Below are 18,616 nucleotides of genomic sequence, written 5' to 3' on the forward strand. Positions count from 1 at the left end.
ACGGTGAACATTGGACTGGGGTGATCTGGAGTGGGTTGGTATTACGTGCAAACTTTAATGGATTTTTTTTACATATTTTTTCAATATTAACATTTTAAAATCATTAAAAAAACATCTAAAAAAATATTAATTTAATATAGAAGCTCTGTCTAGCTCTACAAACAGAATCCAATACAGAACAGATTGCAGGAATTTTCATTGAAAAAACTTTTGATTACAACATATATATGCACTTCCAAATGCAAAAGCCACATCTTGGCTCAGTTTTTTCACAGACAGATTACATATTGTTCAATCTGACAGTTTTAATTATTACACATTAAGTACCAAATAACCAAAATACTCACTCATCATCACCCAAGACACTAGACCCTTTAACATTCAGGACCTACAATAAAATACATTTGCAAAATAAGAATAATATTTTTGAACAGACAAAAACCAGTTGAACTTGTGATCAGTGATCACTCCTTTTGCAACTCAAAATGAGATGTTCATCATATCCATGCTCAAGCTCTCCATCATCACATTCTCCATGAATCCACAGTTACTTGGTGTTGCTTTCTTGAAACTTCCCGTTCTTGGCTTGAATGGGCAGGATGACAGAGGAAGGATTGGGATGTTGTCACAGTTGCAGATTTCAACCATGTACCCATCTGGGTCATGAAAGAACACCTGATCCACCTTGATCCCATCTTCTTCCACCACTGCTGTCACATACCTCATTCCCATTTCTTGCAGCTTCCTCTTAACAAGGCCAACATCAGTACACTATTGAAAACAAAACACTATCATTAGTACCACCACCATTATGATTGCACAATTTGTGTTCTTAAGTTTTGAATTCACAAATCTTACTTGGAAGGACATATGATTATCCTTGGGATTAATCGGACGCGGTTCGACGATGGTGTCAAACTCATCAATTGATGGGTTCTCAATCAAATGTATGCCAATGCCATAATTGTACAACCTGCATTGAATCAGAAAAGCCAGTCAGTTCTTTTTAAACGAAGTTTAAACGAAGTTGTGAAGGTATATTTAATGCCTAAAAATGTAGAGTGAGTAAATAAACTAACCAAGCTCCGTTGAAATTGAAAGAAGAGGGGCGTTTGATGTGAACAAAGCCCAAAACATGCTCATAAAACCTTGCTGAAGCCCACACTGATCTGCACAACAATGATACATGATTCAGTGAGAGGAGGGGAAGTGCCTCATGGCTGCTTGCTTCCTCAATCTCAATTGTCATCTCTGCCTTTGTTTTTTATTGCTCTTAACTTGCTTACTCAGGCTTCGTTACTCTCTTTGTATGCATGAACACATAACCAGCAAAGCTCCTTTTATAAAGCAACATTGTGGAGATATCTATTTACTTTGAATTCAGATTTACGCTGGATTGTTCTGTCCTTGATGGGGGAGGAACTTTCCTGGCAGATTCTCCCCAATCAACATTCAGACCAGCACCATGCGGTGATAATCTAGCCACCATGACAACTAAATATGGCGTAAACTGTAATCCATATTAGTTACTCAATTAAACAAAATGGAAACACCTTGGAGGTTGCTCAACTTAACATGTATGCTAGCGAATTTGAGCCAACGCCATTCACTGTCATCGCTTATGCAAATATGATTTACGTGCTCTCGTTGGCCGCAGTACCAAACGGATCCCTCAACTTGGAATTCGATTATACCAATATCTCATGGCGGTTATTAGTATTTTATTTCCTTTCAACAAAATTATTCAACTGGTATGCTATTTGCTGGCTAATTGTCATTCAGAACTCAACTTGGATTTCCTACAACAAAATTCATGCCAGTTACATGCTAGATATTTTGGGATTACTATCCTCCAACAGAAGTGATTATTGAAAGCAATGGCCAAGCTCTTTATGTATACTGGGTAAGTTCGTTTCAAATCATAGGGTATCTTATTGGCTTCGGAGCAGTAGGGATTGAAATTGATACCTCAATGAATATGGGGACCAATTACAATACCGTTTGATGCTTTTTTTCTGATCAGTGATAACCAATATACCATCCATTTTTGTGAGGTGACTATGGCTTTTACTCTGCTGTTTAAAGGGTGAAAATTTGAATAAGGCTTTAAACAAGGCGATCCCTCGTTCAGGACTCTCCTTTTTGGAAGCTGGAATATTAACTTTGGCTTACTTGATGTTCTTTACGCAAGGTGAGCAAGAGCCAAATGTGCTCTTGAGGAGCTTCTTTCTCCATGAAGCGATGACTTGTGGATGGAACAATGCTTTAGCCCTTCAAACCTTGTCGGGACCGAAACTACTAGCTTCCAAAAAACTAGAAATTTCTTTGATGTTTCCTCTCACCAAATTACCTTGTCATTTTTAACATTCGGTGCAAAAAATCCATCACGCAACTGGAAAGGGCGGTGACATTGGAGGCTAGTAGCTATACTCCACAAACATTTGGCATGATTTCCTCATTCAAATGGAGGCTAGCTCCTTATAGCAGACGATTTCAGTGTTACTGAATGGTTGATATAGTGAACTAGCAAAATATCTTGGAGATTTTTTTGTTGGGTGAGCTATATTTCTGCCCTTTGTAGATTTACTAATGTTCTACTTTTACCTTCATGGATTAAAATCTCTCAATCTTACCCCACTAATTCCAATTCAGAAGCAAAATAATTGGAGGAAGGCTCTTCGTTTAAGCCCAACTATTTGCTTCATAGACAGAGCCAGCCAACTTGGCCTTACCACCACAATCCATAAATTGGGAATGTCACACACCAGTAAAGCTTTCTCAAAATCACAATCCTAACAAAGTTCTGCAGATAGAATTAATCATATCCAAAGAAACACAAGGATCTGAGCCCATTATTGAACACTGCTTTAAGTAATACCAGAACAAGTAGTTTTAAGAGCATGGATCCAGCTAAACTAAATAAAAAATGGAATAAGAGACAGCACATGATCAGTTAGTACACTGGAAAGTCCATTGACAAATAACTGTAGCCAGAGCAAACTAAGCTACCTTCCAATGCTGACGCTTTCACTGCAAGTTCACATCTCAAAGCTTGGACAGGGAACAGATTTGTTTTCAAATTACCAGATCAGATTACAAAGCTCTCGTGGTACTTAAAATGTTTTGAATAACATGTAACAGAAACTCAAAATAGTGAATAACAGGATCTCATATTGGCTAGGAATAGAGAGCTTGGAAATAAAACCAATTTAAACATAACAATTAGCTTGCATAACACCAAAAGAAGAAGAAAAAAGGGTCAGAGCAGTCCTGCTGATAAAGCCATCAAGATATTTCGAATAATCATCTGCTTCTGGAAGAAATCGAAGAAATTCTTGGGAATCCTACAAGATCCATTCGTTCTTTTTTCTCTGACAGATGGTCAGAACTTCATCCATGTTCGAATCCTACTGAGAGAAAATTTGATGCTTCCCTGACTTGCAAATTGAATTCATGCAAACAAAATAGGATGCAGAATTCAACATAACGCCAAAGATGGTTCTTGAGAAAGAGCTGGCTCCGTTAAAACTTAATCAACAAAAAAGAACGAAAACAACATGATCACTATCTTTGCTAATTGCTCTTCAAGATCTTACTCACGAGAACAGAATTATAGATTAACACATACCCTTATGACAGAATGGTTAGGAGAAAATCCTTAAACTGAAATGGCATAACATAATACAAGTTTTTCTACCATAGATAAATACCCTCTTGACAAAATAATACATCATTGACAGTACTGAGATTTTCAGCCAAAGTACCATGCAATATAAGCAACTCGATTTCCACCCTAGCATGTATAGAAGCGAGATCTTGTAGTTCACCTTCCCAAATTCTGCCTCTTAAAAATTGACCCCCACATCCGAATCTAATCATTCCAAGCCAAATAAACAGTGGGACTAACCCACTGGTTGACGACCAAGGTTGAAGATTCTGTACCTCACATTTTCAGCGCAGAAGGGGAAGGCTGCGGTGTTTGAGTGACTGTCACAGGTACTTAAGTTGTCGTAGTCCAACTTGAATGTGCACAGGCGAGAAAAATACCTGAAGTTTGAGTTTTCACGAAGTGCTCAACGTCGCGCGAAGGTGAAAATCAGGCAAAATGTGTTGCTTTTCTCATCCAAAAGAGACGTGTATGAAATGGTGAAGTCATCATCAAGAGGCAATCCACGCATAGCCTCATCCAATCCATGGACAATACATTTTAAGTCTTCTATGGACCATTCTATCTTGGAATTGAGATCGAACAAACAAACGGCAAGACCCTCGATAAAAGGATGAACATCAATACACTCAACATCCAGCAAGGGACTAGCTACGTTGTGGGAACCAAGGTCAATTCGAACAGTTAAAAATGCAATCATGCTCTGTTTGAATTCTGGTACTTTTTCCTCATCTTGTTCAGCCTGATTTTGTGGAAGTCACCAGTGTCAGTCCAGTCACAACACCAGTCCAAGATTGCAATCATGGAAAGCCCAATTAATTCGTGAAGTGTTCAGGACTTCATCACGATCCATAGATAGTCTGAGCATAATGCTGGTGTCAAGCCGATTTTGAATTATATCAGGTCTTGGATGAGGACATGCATGCCCTTCCCTCTTCCTGAGGTTTAAACAATACAATTCCGTATTTTCAATATCACCATTGCAGACATCCAACATAGAGACTGTCACCAAAAAGCGTCGATGATTCATTTAAGGCCCCAGATGAGATGCCCAAAACCTCAAATTTTCTTCTTCCCTCCTATAATCAAAATTTATTCTTTATATATATATATATATATATATATATATATATATATATATATATATATATATATATATATATATATATATATATATATATATATATATATATTTCCCTTCTCTATAGAACTCTCCTTCATTGCATCACTTGTTTCTTTCGTGCGGCAGCCTACTTATAACTACATGACAACAAGAGAGTCCGTGCCATAAAATCTTCAAGAGCACAGATTTTTTTTTTTTTTCCTTTTTGGATGAGGATACAAACTAGATTGCATTCATTGGTGGGCTAAGAAATTTTACAACCATGTCATGCACCAGGCAGGAACAGAATGGGCGAAGCTCGAGGACAAATCCACAAATTGCTAACCATAATGTTGGTGTCCATGCTCGAACTAGAGGGAATAGACACAATGGAAGGTAAGTGGACGTAAGGAGGGGATCACATCTCAGCAACAAATATTCGGCACGGGAGTAGGTTAACACAGAAAAGTCTCTCCCGGTACAGGTTTCTTTACTTAATTATGCTACAAAGTGTATAAGCTGCACCGAGCCCAAAAACCTGCAAAATACATGTCTTATTCATAAGGGTAGAATGCACTTAAACAACTGCTAATGGGGCTGAAAAAAAAGAAAGAAATAACCTAATTTCCAGCCCTGAGTTATAGGTATCTTTCTACGTAAATCCATGTTGATTTGGGACCTCCCTTCGTGGGCAGTGAAAGGGATATCATCCGATGGAACCTAGGCCTTCTTCCTTTAAAATGGAAACGAGTTGGCTAGCATTTTATTCACCATGCTTATCTAGAGAAGAATTAGAAGATTACATGGTGATAATGTGTAACCATAATTGATGTTCATGCAGGCTTTGAATTTGAATTTTTTTTTTTTTTTTAATCTTTCATATATAATATTTTAGAAAGAATATTTAAGGACAATTGATAATGTAAATTGCGCATAGCAATACTTGTCATGTTACCTAACCTTTTTTTTTTTTAATGTACTTGTTTGGTTATTTTCAGACATAAACTGGCCTGCTTACCTGGCACTTTCTTTGCATGTGCAAATCTATGGCTACCTGTTCCACTTCCCAGGTGGTTGCCAGTTAAAGATGGCTCCATTAAACAAATTGATTGCCCCCGAATCTGCATCATGTTTCATGTCCGTTTCTGGGCTCGTATACCCTACTGATAATGATAACTCTTCAAGGCTTTCTTATTTGTGCGGTGCACCATAAAAATAATTAAACATGATGTTTTGAAATTAATTTTATTTAAAAATATATTAAAATAATATTTTAATATATTTTTTAAAAATTATTTTTGATATTAGCATCAAAATAATCTCGTTGAAATGTAATATCAAACAGAGCTAAGGCTAATACTTAATAAGCATCATCATAAAACTAACACGGTAAACATTCATCTAACTTTGGCAATCTATGATAAATAACTATCTACTTTGAAAATGAAAAGGAAAAGAAAACAAAGCTTCGTATGCATCGAATTGTCCCAAGGCATAGATTCATACGCGGGTCCTAGAAAGCTAAAGACTGCTACAGAGGCTATGCCAAGCAGAGAGGCCAAACAGCCCATTTGGTATGTGCCCTGATGTTCTCAGAATCGCCTGTTTTGTTTCCAGTCTTCCCCTTGAGTTGGACTCACCTCGACGGGCAAGTAAGATGGCGATGCCATTCACATAGCAAAGATTCAAAAATACTGAGACCTACTTAATTTGTGCATGATTCAGAGAGGGATCCAATTATGACGTAGTGTGGATGCATTTATGAATCAAATAGATAAAATAAATTGCATGGAGAAAACCGAACGTCTCAAATATGTATTTCAAGATTTGGTTCAAATTTAATCTGAGATTTTATATGTTTATTTTTATAAAGTGATTTTCGTGTTCTAAAAATGCTTTAAAATTATGATCAAAACACCATGCTTTTACAGTTTTAATTTTTTTAGTTAATTTTAAATTTTAATTATTTTTTATTTAGTCATGGATTCTTTTAGTTAAATCGATACGTAAAATAGTTGGTGTGTTATTTTTTCTCAAATTATAAAATTTTTAAAAAATATCAGAGTTTTTTTCACTGATTTCTCTCTCTATACTATTTCTCTATAGTCTAAAACTATAATATTAAAATCTAATGACCCTAATTTCTATCTACATACTCGGTCAGTCACGTCAAATTATTTGTTGATCACTCATTTCAATCTTTTTTTTTATAAATAATGGACCTTGAGATGACCACTGTAAATTAGACACAGAAATATATCTACCACAAAGTTCAAGTTAGTTGGATTTTCAATTATGAGGCATGATCGATCACACACCTAGCACAGGACCATATTAATCATCATCTTGACAAATATATATTGAATTAAGTGCTTGAATTTTTAAGGAATAGGGGAATTTATGGCGAGATGGATAGTTTGGTTGCTAGTTGCTACCACGAGTCATCATGGAAAAGTCTCTCTCATGTGCTCCAGGCTATTCTTCATCCGTCTGTTCTCGTATGCATGGATTTATACCTTCCTTTTGCTTTAGAAATTCGTCTAAAAGCTCCCTTTCTTGACCCTTTTCACATGGTGTGAGAGCTGGAGACGAGGCACCTTTCTCTAGATTAATAAAAAAATATTATTATTAATTGATAGAATTATGGGGAACTCACTCTATAGTATACAGATCTTTATGATGTTTTCTTTATGATAATTGTCTGTAAAGTCAAAATTCAAAGCAACATTAAATATATATTCTTCATCTTGTTCCTTGCTCGAGGGAGAAAATGATTTTGAAATACACCTTATATAGTATTCTACTGATATTAATTTATGCTCATACATATGAGACGAGGAGTTAATTATAATCACATGATTTATGAGCATGACCTTCTTCTTTTTTTTATTATAGACAAGCTGGTCTATAATAAAAATAATAATAATAATCACCGGGAAGAACATCATGCATGGAGATATATAGCACCAATTTGCAAAATGGCAATAATAAATTATATTTGTTTTCAAAAAAAAACACAAGAAATTCTATATATAAATTTCCCTTATTTATGTAATTAGTAGCACTTATTAATTAAAAAAAATAATGAAAATTGAGAGGCTGAATTTCAACACCCTCTCTTGCTATAAATCCAAAAAAGAAAGGAAATGTTAAACGAGTATAATAATTGTTGAGTTATATAACGATAAACTAAGATCTTATTTGATATTATGATATAATTATATTTTTGAAAATATTTGAAATTTTTATAGCTTTAATTTTTATATATATATATTTTGGATTGTTTTGTTTTGATATGCTAATGCCAAAAATAAATTTTAAAAAATAAAAAATATATATTATTTTAATGTATTTTCAAGCAAAAAATATTTTAAAAAATAATTTTGACAATAATTATAAATAATGGAGTTAATTATAGTGATCTATTATTAAAAAAATAATTGGGTGAGATTTTTGGAAAAGAAAGAAGAATAGCAAAGCAAATAATATATATGAGTAGCCCCACAGTCATAGATTGGTTTTTATAATTTTGCTTTTCTTTATCAAAAGTTGTTTCGTGGACATTTTTCCAGACACATGCAAGCACGGGACGAATATGAAGCAATTTTCTTCTCTCTCAACACATGGGGTGCTACGCTATCTCATTTCTTTTAGTCAAAACAGTCCCCACTTTCCTCCTTTTGCAGCTTTTTCTTTGTCTCACTGTGGAACGCAAGAAATTCAATGCTGACTGATACATCCAGAGGACTGCAAGCATGTTTGTGGGTCGAGTTCTTTGTAACCAAACCTCATAACAATGGAAATTGAAAAATTAATACTCTTTCAATATATTTCTTAATGGAATGGTCCCTCCCCTGATCTCTTGGATCCATGCCTGTTTCAAATGAAAATATAATTGTTGAAATGCTTTTCATTAGAAAAGAAACATGATCTATTTTAACTCAAAATCATTGATGTATTGACATCCAAACATCTAAAGAACAAACAAGATTATATCACAAAACTGATTCATTCTCATGATTATATCCTGATATTACCTCAATTATTCTTAACATAATGACTTGATCTTTGATACTAACGAACTAACAAACCTAAAAGCATGAAATGCCTATCCATGTCAACATAACTACACAATCTGAAAAGCATCTGTCTTAACTATTTTCAAAAGCAATGCTTTATCATTGACATACTATTTTTTTATCATTAGGACGGTGGAATTAAGTTCTTTATATATATATATAGTAGTTTTTTTATATATATAGTATTTTGGAAAACAAGTAGAACGGATAGCTTTTGCACACACTTTTACCTCAACAGAAACATAACATATTAAGGTGATAGTCTCGAGATAAGAAAAAAAGAAGAAGATGAAATTAGTTAGAATATCGGATATATATAGCGACAGATTTATCTTCGTTTCTCTGTTGGATGGTATACGGTATGTTAAGCGGTTTTCATCCTCTCATCTGGGATTTGAATTCAAAGAAAAAGTGTGAGAAATATCCAGCCAATAAGAAGCTTCTTGTCTCATAAAAGCTTATCAAACAATATACGTATTCAAGCCATTTCATTTCAGACCTGTAAGAGAAAGATATATATAAAAATGAAAAGAAGAAGAGTTGTCCGATGGAGTGATTGGCAATAACTAATCACCTAATTAAGGCTTAATAACTAAGCAAATTAGGTAAAACATCCTAAGATGTCTGAATTAGTCATGTTAACAGATCAAAATTAATTGGGAGTTTGGTGTGTTTTTTTTTTTTTTTTAGCGCGGTAGTTTTAAATCAAAGGCTAATAATAAAATCCAACAGAGCGACTTATGAAAGCAACTAACCACCCCAGTTAGACTCCATAACCACCAATCAAAAAATCCATTCATTTGCCTTCAAAGATCTGGCATTTAAGGCCACAAATATAGCCCTTAAAGAGAAAATAAAGTAAAGACACAATCTTTATGTCCTCTTGATCTCTCTCTTTCTCTCTCTCTCTACATTTCCTTCAAAATTCACAAGGTGAGAGAATGTTAACATTTTGAGATCTTTTTCGTTGTGTTTTGAATTGTTTCAAGCCAATGCAGCAATGAAAAGATTGTTTGATGCAAGGAGTTTGGTTTTTTGGAGTTAAATTCTAGAGTTCTTTTTCAAAGATTCTATCTTTGGTGGGTTTTGGTTGATAAGTTTGGAGTTTTTGATGTTGCAGGGATCAATCTGAGGGTTCAGTGACAATTTATGGAGTCATTGAAGATCCTCAGAAAGCTCAAAAACATTCCTTGAAAGAAAGCTGTAAGTCAATTTATCTTTCTCAATTTCCAAGGTTAAATCCTAAGTTCTCTGTTCCAGTGCATTTTGTTTTTATTTTAAAAGGGTATTTTTTGTTTTGTTTTTTAATGAGAATGTTGTGTGATAGAACATGAGAGGAGGCTTTTGACAGACTGTAATAGGGGACCGGAGAAGAAAACTCCAAATATGTTTGTATTTTAATTAGATAAGAAAATATTTGTCTGACTCAAAATGAATAATGTAATAGATGATGAATTGGCTTTACGTATTTGACCATGCTTTCTTTGTTAAATGAGAAACATAGGAGATTAAAGAAATGGGATTTCTTTGCTTCAGACAAGGAACTGACCCGAAATGTCGGTGATTTTAGCGATGACCCATGATTAGTTTGTCAGATTTAAGATGATTGTGGCTGTTGAGTTTTGATGGTGGCCCTTATGTTATCTGGGAGCCATACAAAATTGTGTTATCAAGCAAATTCAAAGCATATGTCATTAACCGAACAAGAAAGGGAATGGTTGTGCGAGAGCTGGAGAGAAGAGAGACAGAATGATTATTTGTGGTCTATATGAATATGACAATTGGTGATAGATTGACTTCTTTACATATGATATGATTTTCAGTTTTGTTTAGAGAGAATGGGAGAGATTGGGGTGGCTGACGCGGATGGGCCAATGCAGGGGCTGGGTGGTGGTGGTGGTGGTGGTGAGGAGAAAATTTTGGTTTCAGTTCGGCTGCGGCCTTTGAATGAGAAGGAAATCGCAAAGAATGACGTGTCAGATTGGGAATGCATCAATGATGACACTGTCATATACAGGAATAGCCTTTCAGTGTCGGAGCGGTCCATGTACCCAACAGCTTACAAATTTGGTGAGAAATTGATTATCGCATTTTTAGTTTGATTTGATTTGATTTTCTTGGTAAATTGCATCTGCACTTCTGCAGTTCTGTTGATATCACAGATGATTAATAAGGCTGTCATGGTTGGATATATCTTCATCACATCTGCTGTCATCTATTCAGCTGTATAAGAAACGTTTTGCTTGCACCTTCTCGTGATTTTGGAAATTGCAATATGGTTTTTCTCTTTTTATGTGTTCCTGTTTCTTAATTCATACAGATCTTAATGCTGACTCTTTCCTGAGTTTTGGCCTTCACCTTTTCTCTTTCGCTTCTACAACAATGGTGTAACGTTGCTGGTTTATATTAATGCATTTGTTTTACGTGTTCACTGCTGTTGTCTTTAGGAGCATATTTATGGACGTCTACTTTTTGCATCACGGAATGTTTTCAAATACTCATCCCATCCATCTTGTTTCTTTAATTTGTTGGCTCTAGATAGAGTATTTGGGCCTGGTTGCTCGACAAGGCAAGTCTATGGAGAAGGAGCCAAGGAAGTCGCTCTTTCGGTTGTCAGTGGCATAAACTGTAAGCACAACCTCCCTTTTTTCACTTGTTCATTATTTCATTTCTCATTAAATTCATCTTGAACTTCATATTTGTGTTTCTTAACTTTTTTTTTTGGCTTATAATGATGAATTTCTTCAGCAAGTGTATTTGCATATGGACAAACAAGTAGTGGAAAAACCTACACTATGAGTGGAATTACTGAGTACACTGTAGCAGATATATATGACTACGTAGATAAGGTAATCAAAATACTTGATGCAGTTTGCTTTCATTACTCTAAATCCTGTATTTATTGTATTCCTTAGATGTTCCCTGATCAATGAAAATATTTTATTGTTTTCCTCCCTTTATAGCATAAGGAAAGAGAGTTTACTTTGAAGTTCTCTGCCATGGAGATTTACAACGAATCCGTCAGAGACCTCCTAAGTACAGATACAACTCCTCTCCGACTTCTAGATGATCCAGAGGTGATTTTCATTTTAGATGAAGAACAGCTGTATGTTTTTTTTCCTTCATATCAGTAACATTTAACTTTATTAACAGAGAGGCACTGTTGTGGAGAGGCTCACGGAGGAAACTATAAGGGACTGGAATCATTTTAAAGAACTTCTATCTGTCTGTGAAGGTAAGTCATGCTCTTGAGGTTATTTTTTTTTCTCTTGGTTTCCAAGGGTGAGGCTTGAATCCAAGACCTCTTGAGGAGAGGGGAGCATGGATGCCTGTGGAGCTAAAAAAGCTCGTTGGAAGGCATGCTCCTGAGTTTAACGTTGCTTTCACTGCAAAACTCGTAATTGCATACTCAAGCATCCTGGTGATTTTGCAGCTCAGAGACAAATAGGGGAGACCTCCCTTAATGAAGCAAGCTCTAGATCTCATCAGATTCTGAGGCTGGTATAACTGGATATTCATTTCAATGTGAAATTTCAAGTCATCACTACTTGACAATCATTTATTAAAAAGTTTACTGTTTATGTGCATATGCCAGACAATTGAAAGTTCCGCACGTGAGTTTGTAGGCCATTACAAGTCCAGCACTCTTGCTTCCACTGTGGTATGCGTTGTGAAAAGTTTCTGGATCTCCGGTTTATCTGGTAATACTGGCTCAACAATGTGTAAATATCATTATTTTCTGCGCAGAACTTCGTTGATCTAGCAGGAAGTGAGCGTGCTTCTCAGTCATTATCAGCTGGCATGAGGTTGAAAGAAGGTTGCCACATAAACCGTAGTCTACTGACATTGGGAACTGTTATCCGTAAGCTAAGGTTAGGACGTGTAGCTTATTTCAATTTTAGAATTTCAGTGATACTCAGAATTACTGTTGACAGCATCTTCATTTAGTTACTATTGAGATGGAATTAGTACCGCAAGCGTCTGAGTTAAGCCAATATGGTCTATATTATTTTTCTAGACGTCAGATCTTGGGGCTATACTTTATGAATTCATTACAAAACAGTGTTATGTTCTTCCACTGGTAATTTTTTCTGCGCTACAGAACGTTCCTTGATGCTGTATAACATAAGTTTACAAAATAAAATTGCAACTATATCGTTTCCCTACTAGTACATGAAGTTGCAAATAATATACTCCAGTAACTTGGCATTCCATAGAACAGTCAATATGTGTGTTTTGTGCAGTAAATATATTGCTATTGTGGAATATTATAGACATATCAGTTGTCATGGTCTTTCCAGAAGCACCTCTTTTAATTTTTTCATAGAATCCGTGTGCGTAATCTTCTATTCTTTTTATGACTTCCTATTCAATTCTTCCTTTAATTCTTTAGGTTGTGCATGAGTCTTGACCTAAAATAAACTGAATTGCCAATGCTTTTTCTAATTCATCCAACTTTATGATTGATGCAGCAAAGGAAGAAATGGGCATATTCCTTTTAGAGATTCAAAGCTGACGCGAATATTGCAGTCCTCTTTAGGAGGAAATGCTAGGACTGCCATCATCTGTACCATGAGCCCTGCTCGAATCCATGTTGAACAATCTAGAAACACACTTCTTTTTGCAAGTTGTGCTAAAGAAGTGACAACCAATGCACAGGTCAATGTAGTTGTCTCTGATAAAACACTGGTAAAGCAACTGCAAAGAGAATTGGCTAGATTGGAGAGCGAGTTAAAAAATACTCGACCAGATTCTGTAGCACCAGATTCCACGGCAGTACTGAGAGAAAAAGACCTTCAGATTGAAAAGGTAGGTACAGTCTCTAAGTATCACATTTGAACACCTTTAACATCACAATTAGAGTCCTGCTCCTACATATTAATATCAAGGCAGTACTCCAACTTTCATTAGAAATGGAAGTGCATATCAAGACTATTGTATAGACGAAGCGCCGTGCCTCACTGAGCCGGGTCATAATGAATAAACGATGACTAACAAACAAATACGCAGTGAGCCTTTTTTAGACTGATGAAGGGAAAGTTCTTGAAGTATCAAAACCTCAGTCGCCTCACATTTAGGCTCTCAATATGTCCATCATCTTCTGCAAATTACATGAATGAGAGACCTATCATTTGAAACCTCCATCCAGATATATTATTTATGCATCATAAACTCATAGAATGCAATGTGGATTTAAACCTCAGAAATTCAGGTTCCGATTTATGTTCTCTGTTGCATGACATCATCTTATATTCTTAATTCTTGTGAACATTTGTGGAGAGTTTAACTAGAGCAGAAAGTAGTTTGCTGCTCCATTGAGCTTTACACGGGAGTATGCCTGTAATCGCCCCACTTTCCAATCAGTCTTTCTTGTTTTCCAACAAATTTTCTCATGTGACTTGTAACAAATATTGGTAATCTTTGGCTTTTTGAAATTCAAGCATCAGTTCATATCCCAAGCATATGCTAAGCATCATTAGATGCATTTTCATAGAGAAATTTGTTGATGTATGTACTCGCTAAATTTTGAATTTTAACACCCCTTTTCTTGCAGCTAATGAAAGAGGTCGCAGAGCTGACTCGGCAACTTGATCTTGCTCAGTCTCAGGTCGAGAATCTACTGCAATCGTCTGAAGGTGACAGAGCTTCAACGGTATGGCTATGCATTCTTTTTTTTACTCTTAGCATTTTATCTGGTACTATAGAAATAAAAAAGAAAATTTCTAGATCAAGCTTCGAACTCTATCTCAATGTGCCTTTACTATCCAAATCTGATTCCTCTATGTCCTCATACAGCCAGATCAAGATCATCACTACCCTAAATTGCGAGTGCGGAATTCATTCAGATCTGACAATTCAGTATCATATTCACTCATTTCGGAAGATCCTCCCTCCCTAGACCTTGCTGCCAGATCTTTTGATGCATCTCAATGTTCGGATGAGCGAAGTAGCAGAAGTTCTGAAGCAACCTTCATCCAATTCCCAGAGTTTGAAGAGAATTTTCTTCCAGAAAGTTTATCCCCGGAGGACTCAGATACAACCACTGACTTTGTAGGAAACGGTCTACATGAGAAAAAGGATGCCGAAGAACGAACTAGTCAAAACTTTGATGGTCATTGGAAGGAAGTTCAATGCGTTGAAGTGGAAGAGCCAAGCATAAACCAATATTCAAATTCGAAGATGTCTGAGTCTAGGCCATACAGATTTGAAGAATCTAATGGGCCTTCTCCAGATATAAAAACCGATACCTTAGGTTTAACAAAGATCGGCAATGAAGAAAGAGCAAATCAAGAATTAAAGTCTCCCCCATTGAAGGAACAGAAAGAGTTGAATGGTTTGCATGCCACTTTTATTATACCATCTCCTGAAAAGCCCTCTCCATGGCTGCTGAAAGAAAGCCTGTCTGAATCAAGGAGATTTTTTATCAGGAGTAGAAGCTGTAGAGCAAGGCTTATGAATAACTCACCGAGTTCCCATTTCGAGAAGGTAGAAGATAATGAGAGCACACCATCAAATGGGTTTGAGAAAGATTTCCCTGGGAGACCTGAGGGTTTTCAAAAGAAACTTCTTGCTTTGAAGTATGATCTTGACATCAATAGGTTATCAAGAAATGTCTCAGAGAATTCTATGAGCAGTTTTGCTGTTAATGAGCTCAAAGAGGGAAGTGTTGGAACTTCACCTGATTGGAGGACTGCCAGTGTTGGTAACTCAGATGCGGGATTGATGTACATGGCTGATGATTTGGTGAGTGTTTATTTTCTTTCATCGTCATTCCTTTTACTAGCTCATATTCAGGCAATGGGATGCTAAATTAAATATTAAACGAATGAGCTCCTTACCATCTTATTTATCTGCCAAGGACGAAGCCTTTGCAAGATAATGGTGGAATAATTGAATGTTTTGCTAATGCATCAATAACTGAATATGTCCCTGCCGAATCTAGCAGGAATATAAAAAGTCTGCAATGTCTTAGGATGTAGTAGACCAGCTTCTTCCCCCACTCCATTGTCTTCTTCTTCCATTTTTTATTCATTTCTTGGAAGCTGCGGAGAGTTCTGGTTCAATTAGACCAGTCATTTTTCTTTAATGTTTTTTATGGTTTGCAATGGTTGATAGGCACAAGAAACAACAGCAGAGACCATGGAGGATGTGGAAGATGACGATTTGGATGCAATGCGAGATAATGTGTCTGCAAAGAAGGTGAGAGATGTTGGCTTGGATCCAATTCAATATGACGTGTCAGAAAAGAAAGTAAAAGATGTTGCCCTGGATCCTATTCAAGAGGATGCAGAAAGTGCTTCTAAATGGCCATTAGAATTTAAAAGGAAGCAAAGCAAGATCATCGAACTTTGGCATGCCTGCGATGTCTCACTAGTTCACAGGACCTACTTCTTCCTGCTCTTTAAAGGTGATCCTGCAGATTCTTTTTACATGGAAGTAGAGATCAGACGGATTTCCCTTCTAAAGGACACGTTATCCAGGGGCAGCGGTACTATTGTTCAAGGACAAGTTCTAACATCCACCTCAAGGTATATTACCTTCATTTCCGCATCAAGTCATATTCATATATGTATATTCTGCAAGCATTCCAAGATAAAATATTTCCTCTGTGAGCAGCAAGAAGGCTTTGATTCAAGAGAGGCAGATGCTGGCAAGGCAAATGCAGAAGAGGCTCACTAGAGAAGAAAGAGAGAATCTTTTCCTAAAGTGGGGTATTCGATTGAATGGAACCAATAGAAGGTTGCAGCTGGTCCATCGCTTATGGACCAAGCCTACAGATATGGACCACATCACAGAAAGTGCCACTCTTGTTGCAAAGCTAGTTGGCTTTGACGAGCAAGAGCAGGCTTTGAAGGAGATGTTTGGGCTGCTCAATTTCACACCAACACATCCAAGCAGGAGGAAACCTTCTATTTGGAAGCGCAGTGGATTATCTTTCTTGTAAGCTTTGCTATAGTGCACCTTGACGTAAAATTTTGTGGCTAATTGATGATCTCCACGATTCTATCACACATATATAGCTTTCTGAGTGTAAGTTTCAGCTCTCTGTATTCTCTAATCCTAGCTGCATTGATTGTGACTTGTGAGAAAGCTTGTAAATCTGATGTAAAATTGTAATGCTGATGCTTCCCTTTTATCTATCTTCTCATCTTCTTGGGCGTAAACTGGACCTCTAATAGAATTAATGGTGGCGTCTTGGGTCGCATGTGAGAGGGATTTGATCTCATGCCAACAGCTAAAGAATTTGGACAGCCACTGGTTTGGCTGTTTCTAAACAGGGTAATATTCTAAAAATCAAACTAAGAAAAAAAATGAAGTTTTTTTGTTTAAATGCAATGTTTTTTCCATTCTCTCTGTTTTCTAAATTTGTACATGGTTTTTTAAAATAGGTTTTTCACTGTTTTCTAAATGAAGCGAAAACATGAACAATTTTTTTTTCTTTTATATGTAAGCCCTTTTTAGATTAAAAATATTTTTTTAATTTCATATTTAGTTAGTTTTATATATTTAAATTTTATTATAAATCTAATATAAAAAATAATTAACAATATAACTTTTATACATATTCTCTTAAATTTTGTTTAAGAATTTAGTGCATTGGATAATTTATTTAGAAATTAATTCTATATTTTTATAGTAACATTTGATTATGAACAATAATTCATGAACCAAGAACAAAGGTTACAATTTATTAGATGAGTAAAGAGGTGCCCTGAACCAAACACCAAGCAAAATGGCTTAGCCCAGCCATATACAACAACTTTGACCCAACTAGTCACCGGATTTTGGTCGGCTAACCAGCTGAGAAATTCCCAGTTTTTTTATCAAAACTTGTTTTCCCAGTAAAGTAAAAAAAAAAAAAAAAAACTTTTCGTACACAGGCATGACATGGTAAAAATACTAGTTAATTTTCCATGTTACGGGTACTACTCCATTAAACTTGGTTTAATGAGTTAATTTTAAGAAGAATTTGATTGTGTTATTCAACTTGGTTTAATGGATCAATTTTAAGATCCTATGACTTAATTTTTTATATAAGTTAAATTTTTAATTAAATTATATAAGAGTTAACTTGAATTGAATTAAATTGATTGATGTCATTGATTCAAATATAATATTGATGACCGGTAAAAACATGGTCTTGCTTTTAACAAAACTTTTAAAAAAAAATTATTAAGACAATGATATATTAGATTGATCTTAGTTTCTCAGCAATACCTATCATGGCCTATATTAAATTTAATAAAATTTTTAATTATATGATAAAAATATATGCCTGTACAATTGAACATAAACCTAAAAATAACTTGTCTTTTTTAATAATTATTTATTTTATTATATAATAATATTTAACTTTGTAATATTTTCCTGCAACTTTTAGCTTTATACTTAATTAATTTGCTGGTGAACAGTGGCAGCTAATAACAAGTGAACAGCGAGTTGAAAAAAATTAAATAATTCATCATTCAGCTTCTATATTTATGATTTTTTTATACAGCAGTAGTCTAATCTGAGTCATTCAAATTTAACAGAAAAAAAAAACTGAGTCATCCAAACAACTTTAACTATGCCTATCAATGTGCTTTTACAATCAAGAGTACTGTGATTAATTTCGTTTTCTTTTAAATTGTAAAATATAATTCTCGAATGGTATATTATAAATCTATTAAGCAATCTACTTACAGATAAAGGATAAGAGTGATTTAGTTAAATATGCTCAAAATCAAATTATGTGCCACTGCCATTTTAGTCTTCTAGCTTCTGGGC

The 18,616-nt window shown here is 35.4% G+C and overlaps 2 protein-coding genes across 3 annotated transcripts; one reads left to right on the forward strand and one right to left on the reverse strand.

The window, feature by feature from the left end:
- Nucleotides 1-172: 172 nt before the first annotated feature.
- LOC133672789 (glyoxylase I 4-like) lies at nt 173-1,322 on the reverse strand. Its single transcript, XM_062093319.1, has 3 exons — nt 1,080-1,322; nt 859-973; nt 173-771 (listed from the first exon to the last, which is right to left on the reverse strand). Exons 1-3 carry the CDS (start codon nt 1,247-1,249, stop codon nt 481-483), a joined length of 576 nt encoding a protein of 191 aa, XP_061949303.1. The 5' UTR covers nt 1,250-1,322; the 3' UTR covers nt 173-480.
- An 8,309-nt stretch (nt 1,323-9,631) lies between these two features.
- LOC133673181 (kinesin-like protein KIN-7G) lies at nt 9,632-17,013 on the forward strand. 2 transcript variants are annotated; one of them, XM_062093875.1, is made up of 15 exons: nt 9,632-9,781; nt 9,969-10,051; nt 10,672-10,918; nt 11,387-11,476; nt 11,597-11,697; nt 11,812-11,925; nt 12,002-12,083; nt 12,282-12,349; nt 12,444-12,509; nt 12,596-12,720; nt 13,321-13,657; nt 14,403-14,501; nt 14,645-15,592; nt 15,965-16,377; nt 16,466-17,013. In XM_062093875.1, the coding sequence occupies exons 3-15, from the start codon at nt 10,687-10,689 to the stop codon at nt 16,791-16,793; spliced, it is 3,003 nt and encodes a 1,000-aa protein (XP_061949859.1). In that variant the 5' UTR covers nt 9,632-9,781; nt 9,969-10,051; nt 10,672-10,686; the 3' UTR covers nt 16,794-17,013. The 2 variants fall into 2 exon arrangements, with proteins under 2 accessions (XP_061949859.1, XP_061949860.1); XM_062093876.1 differs by lacking the exons at nt 9,632-9,781; nt 9,969-10,051 and having other exon boundaries at nt 10,313-10,918.
- The last annotated feature ends 1,603 nt before the right edge of the window (nt 17,014-18,616 follow it).

This window comes from Populus nigra, chromosome 14 (genome assembly GCF_951802175.1).
Source record: "Populus nigra chromosome 14, ddPopNigr1.1, whole genome shotgun sequence".
Taxonomy (NCBI): domain Eukaryota; kingdom Viridiplantae; phylum Streptophyta; class Magnoliopsida; order Malpighiales; family Salicaceae; genus Populus; species Populus nigra.